Source organism: Chlorocebus sabaeus, chromosome 7, assembly GCF_047675955.1.
Source record: "Chlorocebus sabaeus isolate Y175 chromosome 7, mChlSab1.0.hap1, whole genome shotgun sequence".
NCBI classification, from domain to species: Eukaryota; Metazoa; Chordata; class Mammalia; order Primates; family Cercopithecidae; genus Chlorocebus; species Chlorocebus sabaeus.
This window is the reverse complement of record NC_132910.1, coordinates 79838025-79865250: the sequence shown is the minus strand read 5'-3', so window position 1 is coordinate 79865250 and position 27226 is coordinate 79838025. Positions and strand designations below refer to the sequence as shown.

Sequence of the window (27226 nt, the reverse complement as noted above, 5' to 3'; positions counted from 1 at the left end):
ACCCTGGAAGATCATGTCATGTTTTAAAAGAGGTAAGGCTTGGGATTTTTTTGTAGAGATGAGGTCTCCCTATGTTGCCCAGGTTGGTCTCCAACTCTTGGGCAAAAGAGATCCGCCCATCTCAGCCTCCCAAAGTCCTGGGATTACAGGCGTGAGCCACTGCACCCAGTCAAGTCTTGGAATTTAAGGGCCCTCTTCAAACGAAAGGTTTAATCAACCAAACCCTAACTTCCTCGGAAAAGTAACTGCATCCAAATCCCATCTTGAAGCAGACATGATTATACAAATAACAGGTGTAGAGGAAGGAGGTGTGGCACTAGGATCATATTCAAAAGAATTTGTACTCAATATGCAAAGTCCACTTTCATTTTATTACAGATTTGAGCTCTTTGGTGTAAACTTGAGTAAGAACCTTCTTGGGAAGAATGACTACTACTCACAGTTTGAACACAAATCCTCATTCTGACTCCCCAGCCAGGAAGAGTCCCAACACAAGTGAGAAAATGAACAGTGCACTTCCTTGAAGCAGCACCAAGGAGAAACTGAATAAAAACCCCGAAGAATAGGAGACGAGGAATCCAGCACAGGAAAGGTGGGGAAAGGTCTTCACACTTGTGAAGAAGCTTCACCAGATGCATGGAGGGCTCTGAGCCCTGAGATCTGTGCACGCCGCGCCTGGCCACTGAAGACAGGCAGAACCATGAAAGACCCTTCCCATGGGTCACAGGGAGGTCAACCTAGAGGCCAGCTGTCAGCAACCGATACAGAAGAACACCTCCCCCTCACTGCCTAACAGGGCCACAATTTAGTGCCTTTGATCCAGACAGCAAGTCTCTGGTGTAGCAGGAGCAAAGTGATTCACTCCTCCTCCACTAATCTCGCTGAGCAAATCCCTAGAAGGTGGTTCCTCTTGGTGACTGAAGCCAGTCCCTGAAAAGCAGCACTGCATTGTGTGAGGCCAAGTGATCCCCAGGGCATGCCAGGGGCTGCACAGAGCTGTAGAATTCAGTGGCTTCAAGCCAACTGAGAAGTTGAATTCAACTCATTCAACAGATCCTGAATCACATCACCACGGATGGCAGAGGCTAGAGCTAAGGATTTCCCCCTAATCATTTCAGTATTTAAGAGGAAACTTGCTGCCAGCCAGGCTTTCTTCCATTACTATGAGGTCTTTTTTACTGAGAAGAGGAGAAAATCCGGCTCCCTTCACCATTCCACCCTTACAAACACCTCAACCACAGACTGACATAAATCTGTGTTTTCTCTATAAATAACCTCAATTCTAAGAAATGTGTGAAATCAGCTTTGGTGGCAGAACACACATGCACGCACGCGCGTGCGCGCGCGCACACACACACACACACCTGGCCACTGTCATGAGAAGACAAAGTGTCTTCCCTTGTAGCACACAGCCAAGTGGGAAGCAAAAGTGGGAACAGATGACTGAGACACTATCTGTGTTTGGCTTAAACTACACTTAACCCAAGCACTCTAACCCTAAAGAGAAATGAACTGCAGCAGAATATTTATACAGGACTTTGTAAAAACGCCAAATGGCCTTCCTCTGGGTTTTCCCATTCAGGTTGACTCAGCAAACAGATGTTTCAGAAACGTAAACCAGAGCCTTCACAGCTGCAGACATTTCAGAGAGGAATTCTTTTAATAAAATCAATCCATTCTGTGAAGATATGAAAAATCATCAGCCTTCTTTGGCCTCTTCTTTAGATTAATGTTCTGGGAAAAAGAGGTCAATGGCAACAAAAAAGCCATTATATCATCTCTCTTCAAAAGGGAAACAAAGATCCCATTCGCCCACCTCTTTTAAACATTAATTATGGACCAGGATTGGCATACTCAGGAAAGGGCATAAATCCTACGCTCAGAACACCAGGGAACGTGGTCTGCTGCAGCCTGTTTCCTGCCAGTGCACACGTGCATACACATACTTACACATGCATACTCACACACATACACATGCATACACATACACACATGCATACACATATACACACGCACACTCACGCATTTTTATGCACACATACATGCATACACACATGCATACTCATACAAGCATACTCACATGCATACTCACATACACGCACTTGCATACACACATATGCACTCACACATAACGCATACTCACACATGCATATTCACACACACACATTCACACGCATACTCAAATACACATTAATGCATACTCACAGCATACACATGCATAATCACATGCATACTCACACCCCCACACGCTCTCACATTTGCATGCTCACACACATACGCATAATCACACATACACACGCATATTCACACACACACACACTTAAGTACATCAGCTCCCTGCCCTTTTCTCTTCCTGCTCCACTCTTCCCTCCTCCTTCCCCAATCCAACTCGGGTCAGAGGCGTTTGTCATGTATTCACATGCCAAAAATATCTCCACTATTTCAAGGTCCCCAGCCAAATCCTACCAGCTGTCTCATGACCTACCCTCCAAATATTTCTGTTATATTTTGGATTCTTGAATACCAGTCGAAGTGATAAAGAAGAAAAGTAGAAGCACTTGGCTTGTTAAGAATATTAAAAAATAGCCAGGCACGGTGGCTCAAGCCTGTAATTCTTGGGAGGCCAAGGTGGGTGGATCATGAGGTCAGGAGTTCGAGACCAGCCTGGCCAACATGGTGAAACCCCATCTCTACTTATACAAAATGAGATACAAAAATACAAAATGAGAATTGGTCGGGCATGCTGGCGTGCGCCTCAGCTACTCAGGACGCTGAGGCAGGAGAATTGCTTAAACCCGGGAGGCGGAGGTTGCAGTGAGCCAAGATCATGCCACTGCACTCCAGCCTGGGCGACAGAGTGAGACTCTGTCTCAAAAAAAGAAAAAAGAAAAAATTTTAAAACCACCTTCCCAAAAGAAGTATTTATCAGCCAAAATACAAACTGACTTTGCCAAATGAGGTCATTTCTTTAAAACCCATGGCTGACAGTATGACCATGCTCTTGGAGCTTATGCCTGTGCTGAGCTGCTGTGTTTTCTGCATTGAGAAAGAAGCCATCCCAAAACAGTGCCTCTGCTCCCAGAATTCAATGAGGAAACCAAGGAAGAAGAGCCTGGGGCCTGTGCTGGTACATCCCAAAAGATCCAAACTTAGCCTGAAGGGCCCCCATCAGCCACACACAGCACTGCAGGTCTCTCTAATCCTGACTGGCAAGATGTCAATAATGTGACACCTAAAAATGAACTCCTCATGTAGGGTCTTAGACCATGTGAAAAACACTATGCCATCTATATTCCCTCCTTAATTCCCCTATCTCAAGACATCCTATGCTTGTCTGTACCTGGATATGCAAAAGCAGACAGGCAACATGTTTACACACAGGTGTGCATGCACTCTCTCGCTCAGGCTCTCTCTCTCTCTCACACACACACACATGCATGCATGCACACGAAGTGCCATAAAGAATCAGACATCCAGATGATGTTCCAATCAGCTGACAGCATACACAGGAGCTCCTCACAGATGCCCATCTACCCAGGCTGTGTTCAAAGAGTCTTTGTTTTTCCAAATGCAAATGCATCAGCATGTCCCCTTGATTACTAACAGTTGTGCACACACCACGGAAACCTGCAATCTCAGGAGGCCACCACAGAGCTGGGCCAGGGTCTGCAGCTACACTCAGTGACTGCAGGTGGGAGGGTGGCCAACTCTCAAAAGCCATGTCAAGGAACTTCTCACTAAGACTTCTAGGAGGCGTTGGCCTATGGAAAGAAGGTGCGATGTTAGACTTTGGGCAGAAAGAGGGTAGCGAGAGACAAGAACCGCCTCACAGTTCAGGGGAACTTCTGAACTACCCTGTGACTGTGAAAGCTTGGGTTCTGGTTACACCGGATACAGTTAAAGGTATGCGAACTGGGGATGGAGTCACCCCTTGGGAGCCTCGACCTGCTTCCTGGATTCTAGTCCCCTCTCCAAACCCTTCACAGAGCCTTCCCTCACTTGCTCCCCACCACACAGGAAAGGAAAATGAAGCCATTCTTAGGAAGCTAATTACCTGTATAGAGGCCCCAAACTTCTCATTGCAGAGGCTGCACACTAGCGCCCACCGACTGCTGGGAATATGTGACACCTTGGTGATGGGCTCCATCTTCTCTGGGCTGCCAATGCTCACCTAAAGGTCCGAAAATAGCAAGACAGGGTGGCACAGGTCATCAATGGCTGAACATGATTGTCACAAACTAAAACATCCATTACTTTCCTACATCTCTCCTACCAGACAGTGGCAAGGGGCACTCACTCACCTGGAACAAAGCAAACCCTTACTTTAAAAGCCTCAGAACAGCCCCAGTGCCAACTGAGCCCAGAGCCCAGTCCCCATCTGACAGACATCCGTGTTTGTGAAAAACACTTAGATAACTGAGTTTTCATTTCTCACCAGAGCGTCTGATGACAAACACTCATGTACCAGGACAATGCCGTCTATAATCTCTAGCCCATGACAAATCGGTCAAGACTAAAAGTCCATCTTAAATATATTCAAGCAGGTTGTCAACAACACGGTAAGTAAATGTAACCTGTTTTTAATCTCTCGCCAAAGAAAACCATTTTCTTCAGTCCAAAACATGACTGCGTTCAAGATGGGAAATTACAAAGATAAATAAGGTATTTATCTGCATTCAGCCTGGATCACCAAATTGTATCCCATCAATACCAAAGCACAAGACCCAGTGCTACCAAGACCCGAATCATGAAACCTCAATCCAAATCATCCTCAAATAATTTTCCCCGGGGGGGAAAATATACCAAAATCACACCCAAAAAATGCTGGAATTTGAATTGCAAATTATATTAGTCAAGGTCTGAAGACCAGAAATAAATTAGACCAGACCTGAAATTAAAAAGGTTGAGGCTGGCCAGGCGCGGTGGCTCACGCCTGTAATCCCAGCACTTTGGGAGGCCGAGGCGGGTGGATCACAAGGTCAGGAGATCGAGACCACAGTGAAACCCCGTCTCTACTAAAAATACAAAAAAATTAGCCAGGCGTGTTGGCGGGCACCTGTAGTCCCAGCTACTAGGGAGGCTGAGGCAAGAGAATGGCGTGAACCCGGGAGGCGGAGCTTGCAGTGAGCTGAGATCGTGCCACTGCACTCCCGCCTGAGCAACAGAGCGAGACTCCGTCTCAAAAAAAAAAAAAGGTTGAGGCACAATAAGAGTTTAAATAAAAATCACCAAAGTATGATTAAGAGTGGTGGTTTTTTTAACCATGGTGGTGCCTCATGTACAGCTTGCCACACACAGGATATACAGCTGATCCTTGGGGAATGACACGCCCAGGCCACAGCTGGTTAAGTGCTGCAGGTCTGCTCCCGGGAGTGAGAGTCGCGATGGGAAGGCTCACTGTGATAGAAGGGTGAGGCGAAGTTTGACCACCACCAACTCACAGTCCCAAGTGACTGCTGCTTCCAGCTAACATTTCCACAAATTTACATTCCATGACAAGATGACAGTGTGCTTAAGATTCAGTTTTTTCCCCAAGGAGAAAGGTAGCAATTAAAAGGTGTCTTTTTACTCATCAGCTACAACGCTGCCTATTTATGCATGGTTCTCCGCCCACCCACCGAATCCCAGTTAAAAGCCAGGATCTTCTGAGCTAAGGTGCTGTTAAAAACCATGCTTGACCAGGCACAGTGATTACAAGCATGAGCCAACACTTTAGGAAGCCAAGGAAAGAGGACCACTTGAACCCAGGAGTTTGAGACCAGCCAGGGCAACAAAGAGAGATCCCTTCACTCCAAAAAATAAAAAATAAGCTGGGCCTGGTAGCACATGCCTATAATCTTAGCTACTCAAAAGGCTGAGGTGGGAGGATCACTTGAGCCCAGCAGGTCAAGGATGCATTGAGCCATGATCCAGCTCACCGCACTCCAGCCTGGATGACAGAGTAAAACTCTGTCTCAAAAAAAGTAAAAACAACAAAAAAGATCCACACTTACCTCAGGGATCCATAGAGCACAGCTGACGTGGACCCACTTGGTTCCGCTACGCGTGGGCTTCATAGCTCCACCCTTCTTCGGACACAGCAGACATTTTGGCTGAACCCCCAGGGCACATGTCCGGCATAGCCAGCTTCCCTCTGGTACCTTGAGGATTCCATAACAGGCCTGTGATCCACAGCACACCCCAGAGGAATAGAGAGAAAGAGAAAATATTATTTTTCCCATTATATCTATTCATTTTAAAACACTTAGAAAGATTTTAACAGAACTACCACCAAAGTAGAGACACTCCCATAGCTTCCTGGCTATGAATCCTCTCCCCTTAGGAAAAATGCCAGGCAGCCTCACAGTAGCATTTAGGAGGTATGTGAGCTCTGCTGATACAATACATATTTACTTAGCAGAGGGTGGTCCTGGAAACTACTTGAGGACAGAAAGGTTTATGTGAAATCCGTTTTGCTGTGTTGCTGCAGAAACCCATCCATACCAAGTTTCTAAATATTGAGCAGTAAGTCCTCGAAACACTCCACAGGGCTCCGTGAGAGAAGCTATTCCTCTACTTTCCTGACAGAGGTGGGATACAGAGTGTGGAGAAAAAGCACACAGCAGTTGAGAGAATCTCCCAAAGCTGCTGAATGAGATGGCAATGGGAACGGGAGAGAAGCATGCACACTCCCTAGGCTAAGCAAACTCCACACCAACTAGATCCCAGTACTCTCCCAGTGAACACAACAGGGCAGAAAAAGAAGACCTTTTACACAGAGAGAATGTCGTCTCCTTAGCTGATATTTAAAACAAATTCAGCCTTTCAGAAATGGAGACAAAAAATAATTAAATTAAAAAATAAAACAAAGCCTGTTTTGTACAAGATGGCAAAATTACACAAGATGGCATAAACTACAGAAATCAAGGCTTTTACAACTAAAGTAATTAAGACAGTTCAAAGACAAAAAAGGTTAATGTTAAGTAAGTGAATAAACAAAAACCACGATGGTACCAGGAGCATATTCAGAGAGCCCTTTAAAACTCCAACTGTTCAGAACTTTGTCCTTAAATGACCTGGAAGTCAGAAAGTCGAGAGTCACAGTAGCATAGCTCTAATTCTTCAGACAGAAAAAACACAGCCACTATGCAATCTGAATACCCACGACGATGCAAAGAGGAAACCACAAGGATGAGAGTTAAGCAAAGAAAAGTCACACTTCAGATGGAAGCCTCGGAGCACTGTGTCAGGGCCACGAATAAGCTACTGTCAATGCAGACTTACTAGAAAAAAAATTTTAACAGAGTTAAGTGACACTATAAAGGTTTCAAAATACTAAAGGTCTGTATCAGATATTCGACAGTCACAACTGAAGGAAGGAATTTTTTTGTACTGGAAAAGCAGGTCTAAGCTAATTTAGGAGATTACACAAAGTATGCCTTAAAGATAAGCCATGAAGGATTTCTCAAAGGAAAAATGAAGTAAATGTTGAGGAAAAAAGACAAGGTGATAGGGCAGAAAGAACAGAAGGTGAAGAAGGGGGCATCCAAAAGCCTAAAGTTACAACTCTGCCACACGCCCGCTGTGAGAGCTTGCACAACCCTGCCCTGACATCAGTTAACTCACTGATAAAACAGGGGTTGACCAGTTTTCAAGCAGAACGCTTTTTTTCAAAAAAATTTTTCATGAGGAAAAAAAAATAGCAAGTTCAGACAAGAAAAAGATTGAGAAGTCAGCCAAGTAAATACAAGAAGCACCAGCAACCAAAAATCAACTGGTCATCAGGGTGCTCATGTCACAGAACAAAGCCACCACAGGAATTCTCACTACTGTAAGGAGACTTCCCAGACAGTGTGAGATCCAGAGCAACAGACGGCGATGACTGAAGCAGGAGTCGCAGATCTCCCTGTCAAAGAACCAGGACTGGGCCACAGCTGGGGAGGTCTTCAGACAGAGAGAAAGCCTAAGAGGTCACAAATTATGAAGCAAAGGGTAATCAAGAACTTCATGGAGCAAACATGCTTCTTCTTCCCAAGAAGTCACCAAGCACCTATTCCATACAAGTCTTTCTTTGAAGCGTGCTTTAAATCTCAGCATCAACAGGTGAATTCAAAGAAAGTACTTCAGGATAGCCTTTTAAATCCTAAGAATATACGTGGGCACATGTCCCCGCCCAAATCCAAATTTCTTCATTACTGCATTAAAAACTAAATAAAAAAGAAAAGAGGCACTGAGACTGTCATAAACTTTTTAAGTTACCGAACGCCCATCCTCCTGAAATCTAAGCAAGCAACCACCAAAACCTACTGTCCTCTTTTTTAAGGCAGGAAATCACCTTCAAGAAAAGGGGCTGCTTTCCTCTCCTTTAACAGCTCAGCTTATACTCTAACACGTGTTCGCAAACACGACAGGCAAAGGGTGTCCTCGAAAAGACACGTTGAAGTCCTAACTCCAAATATCTAAAAATGTGACCTTCTTTAGAAAGAGTCATTGCAGATGTAATTATTTAAGATGAGCTCACTGTGAAGTAGGGTGGGTCCCTAGTCCAATAGGACTGGTGCCCTTCTAAGAAGACTGCCATGTGGGCCAGGCGCGGTGGCTCACACCTGTAATCCCAGCACTTTGGGAGGCCAAGGTGGGCGGATCACAAGGTCAGGAGATCGAGACCAGCCTGGCCAACACAGTGAACCCCATCTCTACTAAAAATACAAAAAAGAAATTAGCCGGGTGTGGTGGCACACTCCTGCAGTCCCAGCTACTCGGGAGGCTGAGGCGGGAGAATCACTTGAACCTGGGAGGCAGAGGTTGAGCCAGGACCACTGCACTCCAGCCTGGGTGACAGAATGAAACTCCATCTCAAAAAATTAAGAAGACCGCCATGTGAAGACAGAGACACAGGGAGAACACACATGATGACGAAGGCAGCCGCAAGCCAAGGAATGCCCAAGATTGCCCAAATCACCATAAGCTACGAAGAGGCAAGGAACTGCATGTTTCAGAGGAAGCACAGCACTGCCACCACCCCAATTCTGGACTTCTAGTCTCCAGAACCACAAGACAATACATTTTTGTTGTTTTAAGCACACACAGTCTGTAGTGATTTTTCTGTTACACAGGGCAGCTATAAGAAACTAATACAGCACCCTAACCACCTTTTCAAAGGTTTGTTTTCTCAGTGTTCTTAATACCTAAACTTAGGTGTTACAGTAGGACAGAGGGGGCTCATACATTCTTTTTAAATAAACTTGACTTCTACGGATAAGAATAAAACACTATGTGAAGAAAGACGATTTCCACAGAGGGTGCTATCCTTCTGGCTGCAAAAGCAGAGGATATATTTCAATCACTGTAAGAACCTACCAGGGAAAAAGAAAGTCTATAGGGCACATTTCTTTAAATTGTAGAAAAACAGACCCCATTCAGAGGAAGAATCCTGGACTCCAGGCATACACTCCCACAGCAGACAGGCTCATGTCCCAGGTTTCTTCGTTCTGGCCTCCCTGCCCCACATACCTGGTGCACACAGATGTTGCATTTATCACAGAACACCATCTCATTGCCGTCCTCACCATCAGGAGACTGGCAGACATCACAGACAACATCTTCATCATATTCGATCCCCAGGCCTTCCTCAGTCTCTATGGCATGATTCATATTGTCGTAGCATCGCTGCTCAAATTCCTCTAGGACCCTCTCCATGGTGTATTCATCTAGTTCAGGCATTCCTGAAGTTAAAAATGCCACAAACCCATTTTAATAAATCCGTATTAATAAATATTACAAAATAGTTCTGGTTTATTTGTACTTAAAAATAATGTACAATGAGGCCAGGCGCGGTGGCTCACGCCTGTAATCCCAGCACTTTGGGAGGCTAAGGCGGGTGGATCACGAGGTCAGGAGATCGAGACCATCCTGGCTAACCCAGTGAAACCCTGTCTCTACTAAAAATACAAAAAATTAGCTGGGCATGGTGGTGGCGCCTGTAGTCCCAGCTACTCGGGAGGCTGAGGCAGGAGAATGGCGTAAACCCGGGAGGCGGAGTTTGCAGCGAGCTGAGATCGCGCCACTGCACTCCAGCCTGGGCGACAGAGTAAGACTTCGTCTCAAAAAAAAAAAAATAAAAAAAAAATAATGTACAACGAATAAACAATAGTCTGATAAATAAATCCATCACTGGCCAGGCGCGGTGGCTCACACCTGAGCCCAGGAGCTCAAGGTCAGCCTGGGCAACATAGTGGAACCCCATCTCTACAAAAAATATGAAAATTAGCCAAGTGTGGTGGCACACATCTGTAGTCCCAACTACTCAAGAGCCTGCGGTGGAAGAACTGCTTGAGCCCAGGAGGTTGGGGCTATAGTGAGCCATGACTGTGCTACTGTGATCCGGCCTGAGTGACACAAGACCCTGTCTCAATCAATCAATCAACCCATTGATGCATCCATCCCTGAGGGCCCCAAAATTTTTTATTAAATCCTTATCAGATCCTTCTAAGAAACAATCTTCAAAGGGGAGAGTCTTCCAGGAAACTGTTATGTTCTTGTGGTCAGGTAGCAAAGATGCAGTGTAGTAAATGGGAAAGCAAAAGGTAAATTTTAAAAGGATTCAAGGATATTAAATACATACATTGTTGAATACGACATTTCATTATACTCATTACACATAACAACTAACACGTAAGGGACTTCAAAACCATGACCTCAGATATGGTTTGGATGTTTTTTAACATTTGCCTTTCTTGGTAGGTAAAACAGTTCTCTCAAAACAGATTACACTTTGGATACTCTAATATTTTTAAATGATTTATCCCTCCTCATACTCTGACTTCTACAAAGTTGAAAAACATAGTTAACCAAATGCAAAAAAAGACTGAAACACCAGGTACAGTGGCTCACATCTATAATCCCAGTACTTTGGGAGGCCGAGGCAGGTAGATCATTTGAGGTCAGGAGTTCAAGACCAGCCTGGCCAATAGGGTGAAATCCTCTCTACTAAAAATACAAAAATTAGCCAGGCATGGTGGTAGGTGCCAATAATCCCAGCTACTTGGGAGGCCGGGGCAGGAGAATCACTTGAACTCAGGAGGTGGAGGTTGCAGTGAGCCAAGATTGCACCCCTGCACTCCAGCCTGGGCCACAGAGTGAGATTTCGTCTCAAAAAAACAAAGAAAAAAAAAGATCAGTAACAGCTAAGACAAACATATTTAAGCATGTGTTCCATTTATGTTATAAAATTACAAAATTAGGCCAGGCGCGGTGGGTCACCCCTGTAATCCCAGCACTTTGGGAGGCTGAGGCAGGCAGATCACAAAGTCAGGAGTTCGAGACCATCCTGGCTAACACGGTGAAACCCCTTCTCTACTAAAAATACAAAAATAAATTAGCCAGGAGTGATGGCGGGCACCTGTAGTCCCAGCTACTCGGGAGGCTGAGGCAGGAGAATGTCGTGAACCTGGGAGACGGAGCTTCCAGTGAGCTGAGATCACGCCACTGCACTCCAGCCTGGGCGACAGAGTAAGACTCCGTCTCAAAAAAAAAAAAAAAAAAATTACAAAATTAATCCTGCCAATGTATTCAACAGTATCTTCAAATATGGATTAGCCCAGTTCTTATTATTTAAACCATTCATAAATGCCAAGAGTCTTTGGGCTGAGTCCTCTGACTTCACACAGGACACCTAGATTCCAGTCAAGCGCATTACACTGGTCTTTATAATGTGCTTACAACAAAGCAGAAACTGTGTATCTTTGAAGCTAAAATTTAGTATCCAGTTCCAAAAGATCTCTGAGAACTCCTCAATACATGCCATAAAACCACCTTGTGGCCTGCTAATGTTTTGGCCATTAATACCTAAAGCAGGACCAAGAAGAAGGAAATCTATTTTGTCTATAAAAACACCTGAGTAGGCTGGGCGCGGTGGCTCAAGCCTGTAATCCCAGCACTTTGGGAGGCTGAGACGGGTGGATCACGAGGGTCAGGAGATCGAGACCATCCTGGCTAACACGGTGAAACCCCGTCTCTACTAAAAAATACAAAAAACTAGCCAGGATAGGTGGCGGGCACCTGTAGTCCCAGCTACTCGGGAGGCTGAGGCAGGAGAATGGCATAAACCCGGGAGGCGGAGCTTGCAGTGAGCTGAGATCCGGCCACTGCACTCCAGCCTGGGCGACAGAGCAGAGACTCCGTCTCAAAAAAAAAAAAAAAAAAAAAAAAAAACACTTGAGTAACCGAGTAAGTAGAAAATAACACGATGCTCAGCTCAGTCTACACTGTCATTCCCATTCAACAGGATGGTGAGCCTAATGGCAGGACAAGCATCTACTGTAAGCCACACTCTATGCTAGGTTCCCTGGAAAGACACAAAAGAAAAGATCTTGGCCCTTTCAAGGCTGTGAAATTCACCACAACCAAAGATGTTGTGAATTTTTTTTTTTTTTTGGAGAGGGAGTCTGGCTCTGTTGCCCAGGCTGGAGTGCAGTGGCACGATCTCAGCTCAATGCAAGCTCCGCCTCCCCAGGCTCTGCTGCCTGTGCCTCCTGAATGTGATTCTGCTGCCTCAAGTGATTCTGCTGCCTCAGCCTCCTGAATGGCTGGGACCACCACACCCAGCTAATTCTTGTATTTTTAGTAGAGACGGGGTTTCACCATGTTTGCCAGGCTGGTCTTGAACTTCTGACCTCAGGTGATCTGCCCACCTCGGCCTCCCAAAGTGCTGGGATTACAGGCATGAGCCAATGCGCCCAGCTGATCTTGTGATTATTTACTATGTCCTAGATTACAATACACAGCCCTTGCCACCACTTCCCCACTGTGTACCTACAGTACAAAAGCTAATTAATCCTCACAGTTTTTCACACTGAGCCCAGACTTGACTCCATTGTCTTGTTCATCAAGACGCTCAAGGCAACCCTTAGCAATCAGAACTGGCATGTGAAATGAGACCTACGCACCATCCCAGTCTCAACACCGTGAGATGCAAGCACATGACATGCAGAAGCTCCAACCTCTACATACACTAAAATGAGCTTGCAGAAAAGAAGCTGAGAAGGGTTGGGCACTCAGCTAATGTGAGGCTTCACTGAAGGAAAGCCAGGACAGAGACAAACAGGAGGGAAAAAGAACTCCAGGTTTGCAGCATGACATAAGGAAAATCGCTCAAGTTAAAACACATGTGATGTGCTTGGAAATGGGGAGCATGCCTGGAAAAGTGTTCATTTAGAGAAGCAGCAATCCACGGCTGAAGAAGGAATCTGAATGGTGTCGCAGAAAAAAAAACACTAGAGCAAGTCACTGGAGCATGCCCTTTTGTCACTTAGTCCTGGACTTCAGCTTCCTTAAGGTAAGTGAATGAGGGAGTTAGATCAGAGCGGACATGGGAATCCCTGGTGCCTAAGCCGAGGAGCCCTGCTTCCACTCTGAATCCATCTCAGCACATCTGACACAGCCAAACAGGCTGAGCTCTAAGGCAGGGCTGTGATTCTGACTAACTGAAGCTATGATGGAGCTGCCTTCAACTGGCAATGAGGAGCTTTTTGCTACTCACCTACCTGCCTGAAATACGTTTCTATTCATCATCGGTTAATAAAATAATATAATACATGGTCTCTCACCCATCTCCTTAAATTCTTCGTTGGTCAGTTCCAGCCATGCAGCATCCATGTCATTGAGGTCATAGCGACACACACTGTCAGCCAGCGTCCGGATGTCCACATAGCCCAACTCGGGAGGCTCTGAGCCTGATGACACGATGTACTTCTTGGGCCTGATGAACATGAGGGATTTCTCTTCAGACACAACCCTGCATAACAAAAAACAAGGCAGCTAGGTTACCCTTTCAGTCACAGACAATGAAGTGTGCCACAAGGCCCCAGGTGTCGCTTCCTCTTCCAACCCTCAGAGCCACAGGTCATCACTAGAGGCTGAAAACCTGAATGTCACTGCTAATAAAACCTTAACTAGAAGTTGTTAAAGCCTGTGAACAGGAAATAGATATGAATGAAAACACTGTAGAAGCCTTCAAATCTGCTTCCCAGGACACTGCTGTGCCCTGCCCACCACCTCTGACCACTCTGGCCTGCAGCCAACACCAAAACACACTGACCCTTACATTTCAAGAGTTAATCACTTTCCCTTAACCAGATCTGCCCATCCCTGCTGGAGGCCATTAGAACCAGGGCACCACACAGGCAGGGCAGGCACAGCAGACTCTGAGAACCAGAGGGAAATACCCGCCAACACTGACACCTCACAAAAAAAACCTGGAGAGAGGGAAAAGAAAATGAGGCCTTGGGCTGGGCACGGTGGCCCAAGTCTGTAATCTCAGCACTTCGGGAGGCTGAGGCAGGTGGATCATTTGAGGTCAGGAGTTTCAGACCAGCCTGGCCAACACAGTGAAACCCCATCTCTACTAAAAATACAGAAATTAGCCTGGTATGGTAGCGCACGCCTGTAATCCCAGCTACTTGGGAGGCTGGGGCAGGAGAATCGCTCGAACCCAGGAGGCAGAGGTTGCAGTGAGCCAAGATTGCAACATTGCACTCCAGCCTGGGCAACAGAGTGAGACTGTCTCAAAAACAAACAAAAAAAAAGGAATTAGACCTCGGCCATTATCAACAAATCTAAGAATCAAGAGTCCCAGCCAAGAGGCAGACTGACTCTCCCAACATATACCTATGATCCCAGAAACAGAAGCACAAGTTTCTTCTCCTCCTGATACTGCCACACACTCTCTCCTGACCTTTAACACCTGGAGTGGTGCTTTCCAACCCACCCCACTCAAAATAAGACAGCATGCGCAAGAAGAGCAAATCACTCCCGACTTGGACCAGAAAAGGCCATCTTCCTAATCACAGGCCCCAGGCCTCAACAAAGTCCTTCCCCATCTGCATTTCTGCAGTTTAAATTACTGTCAACAGGCTGCTCAGAGTCTGTCAGAGTACCTTCATCACCCTTCTATTATGGGAGTGATTTTATCTACATGACGCTGAGATGGACAAACTGAAGCGATTTATTTCTCCTACTCAACCAAGAGCAGGGATCCAACTGAAAAATTCCACAAGCTCTATTAATGCTCACTTCTGTCCTGGCTCCCCACTGAAAGTGAAGCATTCAGCAAGTGACTCCTAGGCTGGGGCTGCCAGTGCTGAATCAGGTGGTGCTACATCTCAGACACAGGCTCTGAGGCAGCAGATACCTGGTCTGCCCCGCAGAGCACCGTGACCGCTCCATTCCACAGGTCCCGATTCTAGCCTGTGGGGGCCATCCTGGCACTTCTGATTCATCACCTAAGCCTGAGTAAGACAGGGGCATATGTCACCACTGGATAGACACCCCAGAGATCCCAAAATGACAACTCAAATTTGATCATCTTAAGTGCCCAAAACAAGAGACACAAAGTGGGTGACGGCCAGGAAGCAAGTTCAGTCATGACTCAGCGTGGAGAAAGACACTGTTTCGCAAAGCAGCAGCCAACTCATGATGGCCGAGAAGCCAGGTGCCAGCTGAGCACAGAGGGCACTCAATCCTCCCTCCTAAGAGGACTCTCCAGGTGGCATGAAGCAGGGCAGTGAGGAAATGAGTAAACAGCTGCAACCTGATTGTGAGGAGAGTCAGTAGGGACTCAGCCCTGAGGGATCTTTAAAGTCAGTAAATTCAGAGAACGCACCCTGAGAACAATGTGACCAGTCAAAATAAATCCCTCCAAAACTCCTCTCCACAAACACTAACTGGCAGGTCTCCTCACACCTGTCCTCCTCCAAAGGCGGAGGCAACTACACACTTCTCTCCAGGAGAGTCACTCTCCAGAGTGAACATGGAGGGCAGGAAAAGAGGATGAAAACGTGTGAACACCCAAATTTTCCTCCCCCAGCCCATCACTTCCCAGGATGTCTTGGAATTTGCCTTCCTCTCATAAGACAGCAGCACCTCCCCACAGTGGTGGCTGTAATGTTAAGTATGGAGGCTCATGGCCCTCAAAACCACTACTCTGTATGCCTGAAGTGTGCTGCTCCTACATTTCTATTTCCACTTGAGGCCTCATGATATTTTATTGCTAACTCAGAAATTGTCTCTTCTCAGATCCCTGCTGTCAGGGAAGAAGAGCGAGGGTGGGTGGAGAGGCTTCTGCCCTCAGGGCATCTCTACCTGGCCACAGGCTGAGGGATGGTCCCCGGGCTCACGGGCACCTGGACCCCTTTTTCCCATTCCTGTCTCCAGGGATCTGCCAACACATAGTACTCATCCGGATTCAGCTGGTAGGAGTCATGCAACTTCATGGCAGTGATCAGGTCTGTCCTAAACACCTGGAAAGGAAGAGAAAGGGGCACTGACATTTGATATTTGCATTCTTATTCAGAGTGCTGGCAGCTGCAATGTAACCATGGAGCTGCCATGTAACAAGGTCACTGTATCAACATAGAACAAGCCTGACCTATTACAGAAAACCTTTGCCTGACACGCCTTTTACCTCACTCAGGCATGGGGGGTGGCAGTGCTGAGGGAACCCTGTCCTCTTACTGCCTCAGTCCATAGTGTCCACAACAACTTCAACAAAAAAATCTCTGAAAAATGTCTCTCAGTTCGCCAAAAGGGGTGCTGAAAACATGTACCTGGAAATCTCTGAAGGGAGATACTGCACTCAAGGGTGCTCTAGAAATACAACTGCACTAGGCCGGGCGCGGTGGCTCAAGCCTGTAATCCCAGCACTTTGGGAGGCCGAGACAGGCAGATCACGAAGTCAGGAGATCGAGACCATCCTGGCTAACACAGTGAAACCCCGTCTCTACTAAAAATACAAAAAAACTAGCCGGGCGAGGTGGCGGGCGCCTGTAGTCCCAGCTACTCAAGAGGCTGAGGCAGGAGAATGGCGTAAACCCGGGAGGCAGAGCTTGCAGTGAGCTGAGATCCGGCCACTGCACTCCAGCCTGGGCGACAGAGCGAGACTCGTCTCAAAAAAAAAAAGAAAAGAAAAGAAAAGAAAAGAAATATAACTCCACTAACCATGTAACAACTTCTTCAAGCCAAAACCCAGAACCGCCAGGGACTCATCTCCTGTGCTTTTTTTTTTTTTTTTTTTTTTTTTGAGATGGATTCTTGTCTGTCCCCCAGGCTGGAGTTCAGTGACACAATCTTGGCTCACTGCAACCTCTGCCTCCCGGGTTCAAGCTATCCTCCTGCCTCAGCACCCCTGAGTAGCTGAGATTACAAGTGCGTGCCACCATGCCTAGCTAATTTTTGTGTTTTTAGTAGAAACAGGGTTTCATCATGTTGGCCAGGCTGGTCTCAAACTCCTGACCTCAAGTGATCCACCTGCCTCGGCCTCCCAGTGTGCTGGGATTACGAGCATGAGCCATGCTCCTGGCCAGGGACTCATCTTCTATAATAAGACTGCCCCCACCCAGGCCCTGCCTCCCAGGGCACCAGGGTTTATGGTATGGCAGCTGGTGAGGTCAAGGTCTGGGCTGGCCTAGAAAAATCTGGAAGAGAAGCAACCACAGGCCACTTGGTTGATGGGCCTGCAAAGAACATGTTTGCACATCTACCTGGGAAGAGTTATTTGTGGGGAAAGGAAATAGAGAAAGTCACTACCCTCTTCCCACTCTGCCAAAAACAGGCAGACTCAACAGTGCCCCTCTAGAAAGAGAGCTCCCCAATTTCTTACCACAGGCCAAATGAAGGAAACCACAGGAAAGGCAGCCCTCCCAGTGCTATGCCACTGCAGACTCCTGGACCCCTGGCATTCATCCCTGGTCAATGAGGCCTGCCCCTGGGGTGGAGCGCAACACTGCCTCCCAGCCAGGGCTGCACAGCTGGCTCCCTCTCAGGCCTCGTCCTTGGCCCACTGGTGTTAATCTAAGGCTGCATAAGAAAGTTCTGACCTTGGCATCAGGACCAGCCCAAAGTTGTGTTTGGCATCGAGCAAGCTTGCATCTGTAAGCTGTCCTGTCTATTTACACAAGTCACAATGCTGAACTCTCTTTTCTCAGGACAGGGAGTTCTTTCTTGTGCTACTAAACACAGTTCACACATACGCCTGCTAATAGGTCCATATTTATTTTTTCTGGTGGCTTTTCAGGCTGGTGATCACTTTAATAAACTTCACCATAATAAACTCTGAGACAGTGTCTGAATAAAGAGGCCATTTCTCCTGCCTGCCATTTTCAATACGGACTATTCCCCAGTATGCCACTCCTCATTTCTAAAGACCTATTAACAAGCAAGAACTAGGCCATGCACCTCCCACAAAAATCACATGTAATACCAGGATCCTTCCCTTCAAGCACAGAGCCGCTGAAGCAGGTGCCCAGCCCAGTGGACACCAACTCCCTGGACCCCAAGAGAAAAGTACTTTAAAACCTAAGAGATGGGCCTATATCTTCAAGAAGCCGATCAGGTAAAAACATATTCCAACTAAGTGGTATAAATGGAAAACAAAGGAGTCTGCCAAAAAAGAAAGAAAAATCAAACTGAAGCAGTGAAATGAAAAAAGGCAGCCTGCTATTCCTTTGCTCAAAGACTCAGTCAAGAACTGAAACAAACACCCTCAAATGGATGTCAACTCTGGAGTCTCTAGTAGAGTATGTTAGTGGCTTACATATAGTTTGGACTCAGGGTTGAGAAAAACATCTGGACCAAAATGTGGGGCTGGGACAAAGCCAGCACAGTGACCTGTGCTGCTGGGCCCCCTCCTCAATGCTTGGTGTCAGTGCCAGAAGCAGGTTTCGAACTCCACCACTGGGCACCAGCCTCTGTCACACCAGGTCACAGCTCCTCAGTCCCCCTTGTATTCCTGTGCTGAAGTAACAGGAGTTTAGTGTGAACATCAGAAAGGTATTTTGGGGGTTATGGACACAGCACAAGGAATTAAGAAATAAAGAGCAGCAGAGACGCTCCTGGGCAAAGAAAAGGAAGAGAGCATTAAAGGTTCAAAGGAAAAAAGGCCTGAAATAAAGTAAGGGGAGGAAGTAGCTACCTTCCCAAGCACATCTGATCTCATGCTAAAGTGCCTCCTGGGATGGTTTTCCACAATTCTAAAGGATGTAAACTACTTCCTCATGGAGGAAGCTGTTCCACAACCAAATAACTTCTCCACTCCGCAACAGGGCAGCCTTCTGACGTTCCCTATTAGAGCCTGGAAAGTTCCTCTGAGGAATATCTGCCTCTGTGGAATAACTGCCTCTGCACTGCCATTACAGGATAAGGCTGTCTGTGAACTCATCCCATGAGAAGCAGCACAAAGCAAAGCATTCAACCAAAGAAACTCTTCCTATAATCTTCTCACTTGAAAACTGTGATAAAATAAAATGCTTTTTCTTCAATGATTTAAAGCCTGTCAAAGGTCTTTAGAATAAACAGACCTCAGGCCTTATAAGGGCCCCTAAACAAATACCAGCAGAAAGAAATGCACCTAAAAGCAACTTTAGATACACAGATAACAAAAGTTTGGGAGCAGAGGAAACATAAGATGAGAAAGAAATTGAGAAAGGGGGGAAAACCTTCAGCACAATCCCTAAAACAAAACTCCCACAGTTACATTGGGTTGTTGCCAAATAAGCCACAAATTCATGGCTAAAACTAACTTGAGGCTGGCAGTGACTTAGCAGCAGCTGAACCCGCTGATCTCCTGGCCAGAGGAAAAGTTATTGGGAGCCAGAGATGATACAACAGGAAAGGAAAAAAAAAAAATGTAATGGATAATAATAACACTTACTGAGCACTTTTTATGTGTCAGCAACTATTCACACGCTTTGCATGTATTAGCCTATGTGTATTAACCCACTTCATCCTCACAACAATCCTATGAGATAGACACTTGTGTTCTCCCCATCTTACAGATTTGGAAACTGAGGCACAAGGATTTGAATACTTTGCCCAGGACTGCACAAATAGACACCACTCAACTAGGTATATGGGGCAACATATATTCATGCACGGTCAGGCAAGCAGTCAAGAAGTACCTCCGAAGGCTTGCGATCTTCATGTCTGGAGCAGGAACTTCTCCTATGCTGGGATCGGGAATTCTGGGACCAAGTAGTTGACAGGCCTAAAGAAACAAACATCCAAATAAGAACCATTAGAAACTGCAGGAGTTACTGAGTGTTCTTAGGGGTTTTCTTACCCAAACTCATCCCAGGCTCACCTCAGCACTGCACCATGAGACCACCTGTGATGCCCTCTTGGCTCTCACAGAGCTCTTCCACTTCCATCAGTTATTTAACTCTCATTTCTCATAAGCAGGCCTAATTTGCTCATTCTGTGCAGGGATGCTATATCAAGGACCGCACCCAAAAGGAGAAAGGACTTTTAAGAATACCATGCAGGTGTAGTCTTCACCCATAAGCCTGCACTGAAGAGGTTCAAAGTCTCATGCTGCTAAATACAAATTGAAAAAATAACAGGCCAGGGGTGGTGGCTCACGCCTGTAATCTCAATACTATGGGAGGCCAAGGTAGGTGGACCACCTGAGGTCAGGAGTTCAAGACCAGCCTGGCCAACTTAGAGAAACCCCACCTCTACTAAAAATACAAAAATTATCTTCGTATGGTGGCAGGCACCTGTAATCCCACCTTCTCGGCAAGCCGAGGCAGGAGAATTGCTTGAACCTAGGAGGCAGAGGCTGCAGCGAGCCAAGATTGCATAACCGCACTCCAGCCTGGGAGACAGAGCAAGACTCCGTCAAAAAAAAAAAAGAAAAGAAAAAAGAAAACAAAAGAAAAGAAAAACATCTTACTGAGTTTTCAGGAAGCTTTCTAAAACACTTTTTTAAAAAAAGGTTTGACTCGACAAGGCATAAAACTTAGCAATCCCTAGACAGGGAACCTCAGGCCTATGGGGTAGACGAAGTAGGTAGTATAGTGCCGTAAGCAGGGAGGATGGTAGGTAAACAAACTTAGTGAAGACTAAGGGGCCAACTGCCAAATAACCCCTAAAATTGGCTCCACTTTCCCAAAAAATGCCAGTTGGCTCTGTTCTCTGCCTTTCTTACAAAGGGGGTCTACACCTATCATCTGGCCTCCTCCATAACGCGGTGCCTAACTGCTGCCTGACAGGATCTCCCAGCTGCTGCCAAGTCTGAGCTCGCGTCTGCCCTGACACTTCTCAGCACCAGCAACTCCATCCTGTCTGAAATACTCCCTCAGCCTCAGTGGCAATTCTCTTTCCACTCTGTGGGCTCCTCCTCTCCATGCATCCCATCAACATGGGTTTCTCCTGAACTCTTTGTTCTTTTCTTGCTCCAAATGTTCTCCCCAGGGGGCGCTCACCCATGTCCACAGTCTTACCCAGCACACCCAGAGGAACCTGCCAGACCTACATTCCCAGACTAACCTCCCTTCCAAGCTCCAGATCCATTTTCACCTTCACATAAGACATCAACCCTAAGGTATTCCTTCTATCTATCTGTCAACTCAGCATTATAAAAACTGGGCTCAACATTTTACCCAAACCTGTTCTACCTCTTACATTCCTACTTTGATGTCTATTACCACCATTTCTACTTGACATCAGAAATCTAACAGTCATCCTAGACTCCTCTCACTCAGGACACAATCAATGGCTGGGTCAATTCAACTTCCCAATAATTCCAGTCCCTCTTCTCCATCTCTGCCTCTGCCTCCTGTTAATTTGTTACAAAGACAACTTAAGTGCAAAACCTTCCACTTGTGGGTGCCGTACTGCTGCCAGAGATTTGAAACAGCCCTAACACCCACATGTAGTATTTGTCCAACTTTCTGATAATTCACCTCCACCTCCTATTTTTTATAATCACCCCCCCAATTCTCAATACGTACTGTACCATTTTCCAAAAATTAACAAAATCCAGAAAAATAAAAGCCAAAGGTTAAGGTTAGCTGCCATTCTTCCGGTGAAATCATTTGTCACTCAGACAGGAAGCTCTTATTTCTACAGATTCCAGAGACAGGAACAGAGAATCAAAGCACCCTTAAAACCTTGGGGACCTTAAGAAATAGATTCTGCACATAAGCCTATCATCAGATTTGCAATGACCAAGACCAAATGGGATTGCCACGCTTCCCTGACAGGGACAACGTCGGCACTACCCTTGAGCACCAGTTCTGAGGCTCATTACTAGGTCAACTGACTGACTGCTGTTCCGCCAGCAGAATCAGCAGAACTGGACCTCCCGCTGGTGGCCCTATGGCATTTCAGTAAATGTTTTAGAAAATTATTCTTTAAATAAATACTAAGTGTGCCTCTTTAGACTCTAAATGAACAAGAATATTTCACTCCCACACCGAAAGAAATATTCTGGGCACACTGGGGTGAGCCCAACCTGCAGAAGTTCTAAATCTGGTCATTACTGGAAAGAAGGAAGACAGATGCCAAGTTAGGAACCTGGAGATGAAGGTGGCTGGGTGGCTCCTAGGGTCTATAAAGAGGCCTCTCTTTCTCCCTCTTGTCCTGGAGGCAATCCTCCAGCTGGTCCACAGCCTGAAAGAAGAGAGGAGGAAAAGCACACGCAGTGTCTGGATGGAATTCCCAGAAGGTTTGGTGAAGGAAAGAAAAGCAGAACAAAAAGGGATGATCCTCCTCTGCTTTGAATTACTATGGAAAAGGTTATAAATGATCAGAAACAACAAATTTGTTCACTCTTAGGTTTTCTGACCCTCTTGTCTCTTCTTGAGGATCTGTCAGGATCCCTCCCAAGTAGTTTCCAAGGTTCCCAGGAAGCTTGCAGCTTTGCTAGTATAGAACACAACACAAATAATGACACTCATTTGAAAGCTTTTCCTAGGACTGCTTTTATAAATCCTGAAAACTGCTGTCTACGCCACATTTGCTTTTAAAAACAGAGATACAAAGATGCTACATACTTGGTATCCAATAGTAATAACCAAGAGAAGCTCTAGTCCACCCAAAAATAGTCTGTTCCTTTTCCTCTTAATTTACCTAGTGTTGACACAAATACAGGAGGAAAAGCGAAATTAATCCTATTAAACGCACTTTGCAGATAGGGAAAAACTGATAAAGAAACTAAATTTAAATTATCACTGGCATAAGGAAGGATCTTAGCAGCTTATTTAGAAAAGCCAAAAATCAGAAACAACCTAAACATCCACCAACAGACTGTGAATGAAAAAACTCTGGTATATGTGTATGTATATATCCATACAGTGGAATACCACCCAGCAGTAATAAAAAGGAATGAGCTACTGATCCGTGCAAACATGAATGAATGCTGAAGTAATTCTCCTGAGTGAAAGAAGTCAGATGAAAAACGAGTCCATACTGTATTATTCCATTTACATACAACTCTAGAAATGCAAACTAACCTACAGTGACAGAAAGTAGATCAATGGAAGGCTAGAGAAAAGTGGGAGGGAAGGATTATCTTGATTTCAATGATTTCATGAGTAATTCTCCTGAAAGAAGCCAGACCAAAAACAAGAGTCCATACTATATTATTCCATTTACATACAACTCTAGAAATGCAAACTAATCTATAGTGACAGAAAGTAGATCAGTGGAAGACTAGAGAAAAGTGGGAGGGAAGGATTATCTTGATTTCAATGATTTCATGGGTGTAAACACGTCAAAACGTATCAAAGTACACAATTTAAATATATGAGGCTCAGAGGCTCACTGTATGTCAATTATTTCTCAATAAAGCTATTAAACATTTATCACTGAGATACCATCCATTAACAGTAAGGAGAAAAAAATTCTATTTTACTTCACACAAGTGGTCTGTATAAAACCTAGACTTTGCTGATGAACCAAAGAGGGGGTTGTGAACCCAAGGGAACTGCTCTGCCTTCCATGTCCAGGAGCACTTGTGATCTATTCCTTCTCATTTTCTTATTGTATCAAAAAGTTAATCTATCAAGAGCCACTGGTATAAGACAACAGAATTTACAACATAGAGCATAGCTAAGTCAGTCAGTGCTGTCCACACAGCAGATTCTCAATATTTCTCTGAAAAGTAGATAATTTTTTTAAGAGTCATTGTTGAGGACAATCAATCATTCTCTAACCATCACTGTAACCCATGAACTTAAGGTGGCAGGCACTAAGAATTTACTCCTGTTTCACCTAACAGAAGATACGCTTTTGAGCTCAAGGAAAATAAAGCAATAACACATTTAAAGATAGATTTGTGGAGCCACTGTTTCCTGCTTGGAATGCACCTACATCTACAGAAATATTCATGGAAGGCCACAGGCTAGAGACTCAAAGGGAGTCTTGACATTGCTACACCAACACCGCTCTACAGCCAGGCTCGCCTCAGACACTCCCAGGCAGTCAGGAACCTACCAGAATATTATTAAAACCAAAATAATTAACACTCCCTTTTAATTAAAACAAAATTTATAAATACCTTCTGGAAAATACTAGGGATAGGACAGTGGGGTTAAACCAGAAATTAGAGTATTTTAAATACTGAAAAGACCAGGAGTCAGTGATTTATGCTACAGCAAAACATTAAAAACAGTGTGCTTGCTATTGTTAAAAACTGCGTAAGATTATGCTGGGTTGGTTTGCATTTTGTTTGTTTCCAGAGTGCTGATATTTAATGACAAACTAATGTAAGCATATGACGAGTAAAATTTTGTTTTATTTTCTTTTCACTTTCAGGAAAGGAGTTGGGAACTCTAAAAATCTGCTAATAATGTCTAAAAGTATTTTACTGCCATTCACAAGGTAAAATTATTATCTAAAGTTAAGTTCACTTTACTGACAAATTTAAATGACTTAAAATTCTTGACATACACTGTTAAGAACAATTCTATGTTACATTACCTCATGTTAAACACGGGAAAGACTGAGCGGGGAAAAACATTTTGTCTGGTTTTTAATATCCCCAACTTCCATTAAAACAGAATCCTTTGGGTTAATATAAAGTTATAAAAGGCTCATAGATCATAGCACCATGAACATGGACCCTGCCCGGGCATAACGTTCTTTCCGGTCCTATTATACAGACATCTCCAACACTCACTTCCCTTTGAAATATTAAAAATAGCCATGTTGTCTTGCCCTAGATCCAAAATAAGGAAAACCTCAAGAGTAAATCTAACACATATTGCACACACCTTCCACATTTGGTAGCTAGTGTGTGGTAAGCTTCTCATGTTGTGCCATGCACAAAAGGTTCAGAAATTAGAATGAATGGCAGTCTTCGTGTTCGCTGCACTACAAAATGCAAACTATGAAAGAACCTTGCCACTGATCAAACAGTAGTCCTCCTGTCTCAGTCACTGCTCTGGACACTAAATAATATGCTGGTATCTGTCTTTACAGGTGGTAAACCAGCTTAACAAAGTCAGATGCTTAAAACTGGCAAGTATCGAGTCCAGCAGTTTGGTGTCACATCAAGGGCACACAGACCTGACAAACGCACCTACAAGTTACTTAAAAGCCAAGCTAGCCTTGTATTGAGTAAAGCAAGGCTGTGTTAACTCTCATCTCAAATTAGGCAAATTTAATCCAGTTACTGTTTATTTGCTTTAGCTGCATGATAGAGGACAAGCATCTGATATAACTGTCATTTAGATCAGGGGCTGACCCTATACCTACCATAGTTTTTTACCCCAACATAGCCCAGCTCTACAGCCCAACTCACTTCTACTTCCAAAAAACAAAGGCATCATACATACATTCAAAGAACTGGCCCATAAATGTTTCAACATACTTAAATATACTTAGGCCTTCAACCAACTGACACACAAACATTTGACACTCACCCACCATTTCTGCTGAGGTCCATGTACAAGTCAGTGGGAAAATTACTAATTTTAAATTTCAGTTGGCTTCCTTTCTGCCCATTCCTTATCACAGGTGATGGGGCAGAGCCTGGCTCTGATAGGTGGGGAGACAGAGCACTTCACCCTAGCCCAGGTGTAGAAGCAGGGAGACCAGAGAGGGTCCACACGGAGCCTGGCTCCAGGCCTTCTTCCCACAGAAAGTCAACAAATCTCTGAAACTTAAAGGAAGTCAGACAAGAACAAGAAGCCCTGCTCTACAACGTTAGGAAAATCTTAACAGTATCAGCACACTGCTCTCTTTCTGTGTGAAGGAAGGAATGAGACCAATCTCCCTTTGGACTTTTGAGAGACACCAAATTTAAAAACAACCAAAACCAACAAAAATACCATTTGCTACATATATATAAAGATGCTGATCATACTCAGGAGGCTGATGCAGGAAAATCACTTGAACCTGGGAGGTGGAGGTTGCAGTGAGCTGAGATCACGCCACTGTACTCTAGCCTGGGCAACAGAGCGAGACTCCATCTCAAAAAAAAAAAAAAAAAAAACAGTGTTGATCAGAGCTAGCTACTATTGGCCTGAGATAACCAACAATATATAATTCCTGATAAAAACAAGGATACTTGATGTCTTAATTAGCCTCCACAAGTTTACTGAAGATAAAATGAAATGTCCTTAAGGTTTTAGAAATATAGTTGATTCTTGAACAACACGGGTTTTAACTGCCCGGTTCACTTACGTGAGAATTTTCTTTCTGCCACCCCTAAGACAGCAAGACCAATGCCTTCTCTTCCTCCTTCTCCTCTTCTACCTACTCAACATGAAGATGAGGATGAAGACTTTCATGATGATCTACTTTTACTCACTGAATAGTATATTTTATATATATATATATACACACACATATATATTTTTTCTCTTCTTTATGATGTTCTTAATATTCTCTCTAGCTTACCTTATTGTAAAAATACAGTACATAATACATATGACATATAAAATATGTTTGTTTATTTATGTTATTAATAAGGCTTCCGGTCAACAGTAGGCTATTAGTAGTTAAGTTTTTGGGAGCCAAATGTTATACAAAGAATTCTGATTTGCAGGGTGGGGGGAGCTGTTCAAGGGTCAACTGTACTTAAAGTAGTTAGTGGACCCCATTCCCACATTTGCCAAATCCCTAACGACAGGATCCTGGGCTGGAAAGCAGAAAATTAAGGACTTGTTTACCTTGGCCACACTCTGGCGCAATGTGTAACTTCAGAGACTGGCTGAGCCACCCAGTACCAGAAGCCCAGCAACTTCAGACGCTGCCTGCAAACACCCCAACATTACTCCATCCAACTGCAGGGCTGGACCTCCAGGGCACCTGGAGAAAGGCTTCAACTATGACTGCAGTTGTATAAGGGCTTGCACCTGGCACAGAAAATGCCTGTCCATCCCCAACTGTAAATACCACACTGGTATTCCTCTGGAGCAGGCCAGAAAACAAGGCAAAGGGCTCCAGACCAGAGGCCAGCAAGTCC

At 45.0% G+C, this 27226-nt stretch overlaps 1 protein-coding gene across 8 annotated transcripts in view; it reads right to left on the bottom strand.

Moving 5' to 3' along the window:
- Window positions 1-27226, bottom strand: part of JADE1 (jade family PHD finger 1) — a 67067-nt gene that overhangs the window by 14045 nt on the left and 25796 nt on the right. For all 8 annotated transcript variants that reach the window (XM_007999793.3, XM_007999794.3, XM_007999797.3 and 5 more), the window contains exons 3-8: window positions 19932-20017; window positions 16120-16277; window positions 13587-13774; window positions 9493-9704; window positions 5994-6161; window positions 4055-4171 (exon numbers count right to left, since the gene is read on the bottom strand). In XM_007999793.3, the coding sequence (XP_007997984.1) occupies window positions 4055-4171; window positions 5994-6161; window positions 9493-9704; window positions 13587-13774; window positions 16120-16277; window positions 19932-20017 (929 nt within the window). The remainder of the gene's footprint in view (window positions 1-4054; window positions 4172-5993; window positions 6162-9492; window positions 9705-13586; window positions 13775-16119; window positions 16278-19931; window positions 20018-27226) is intronic.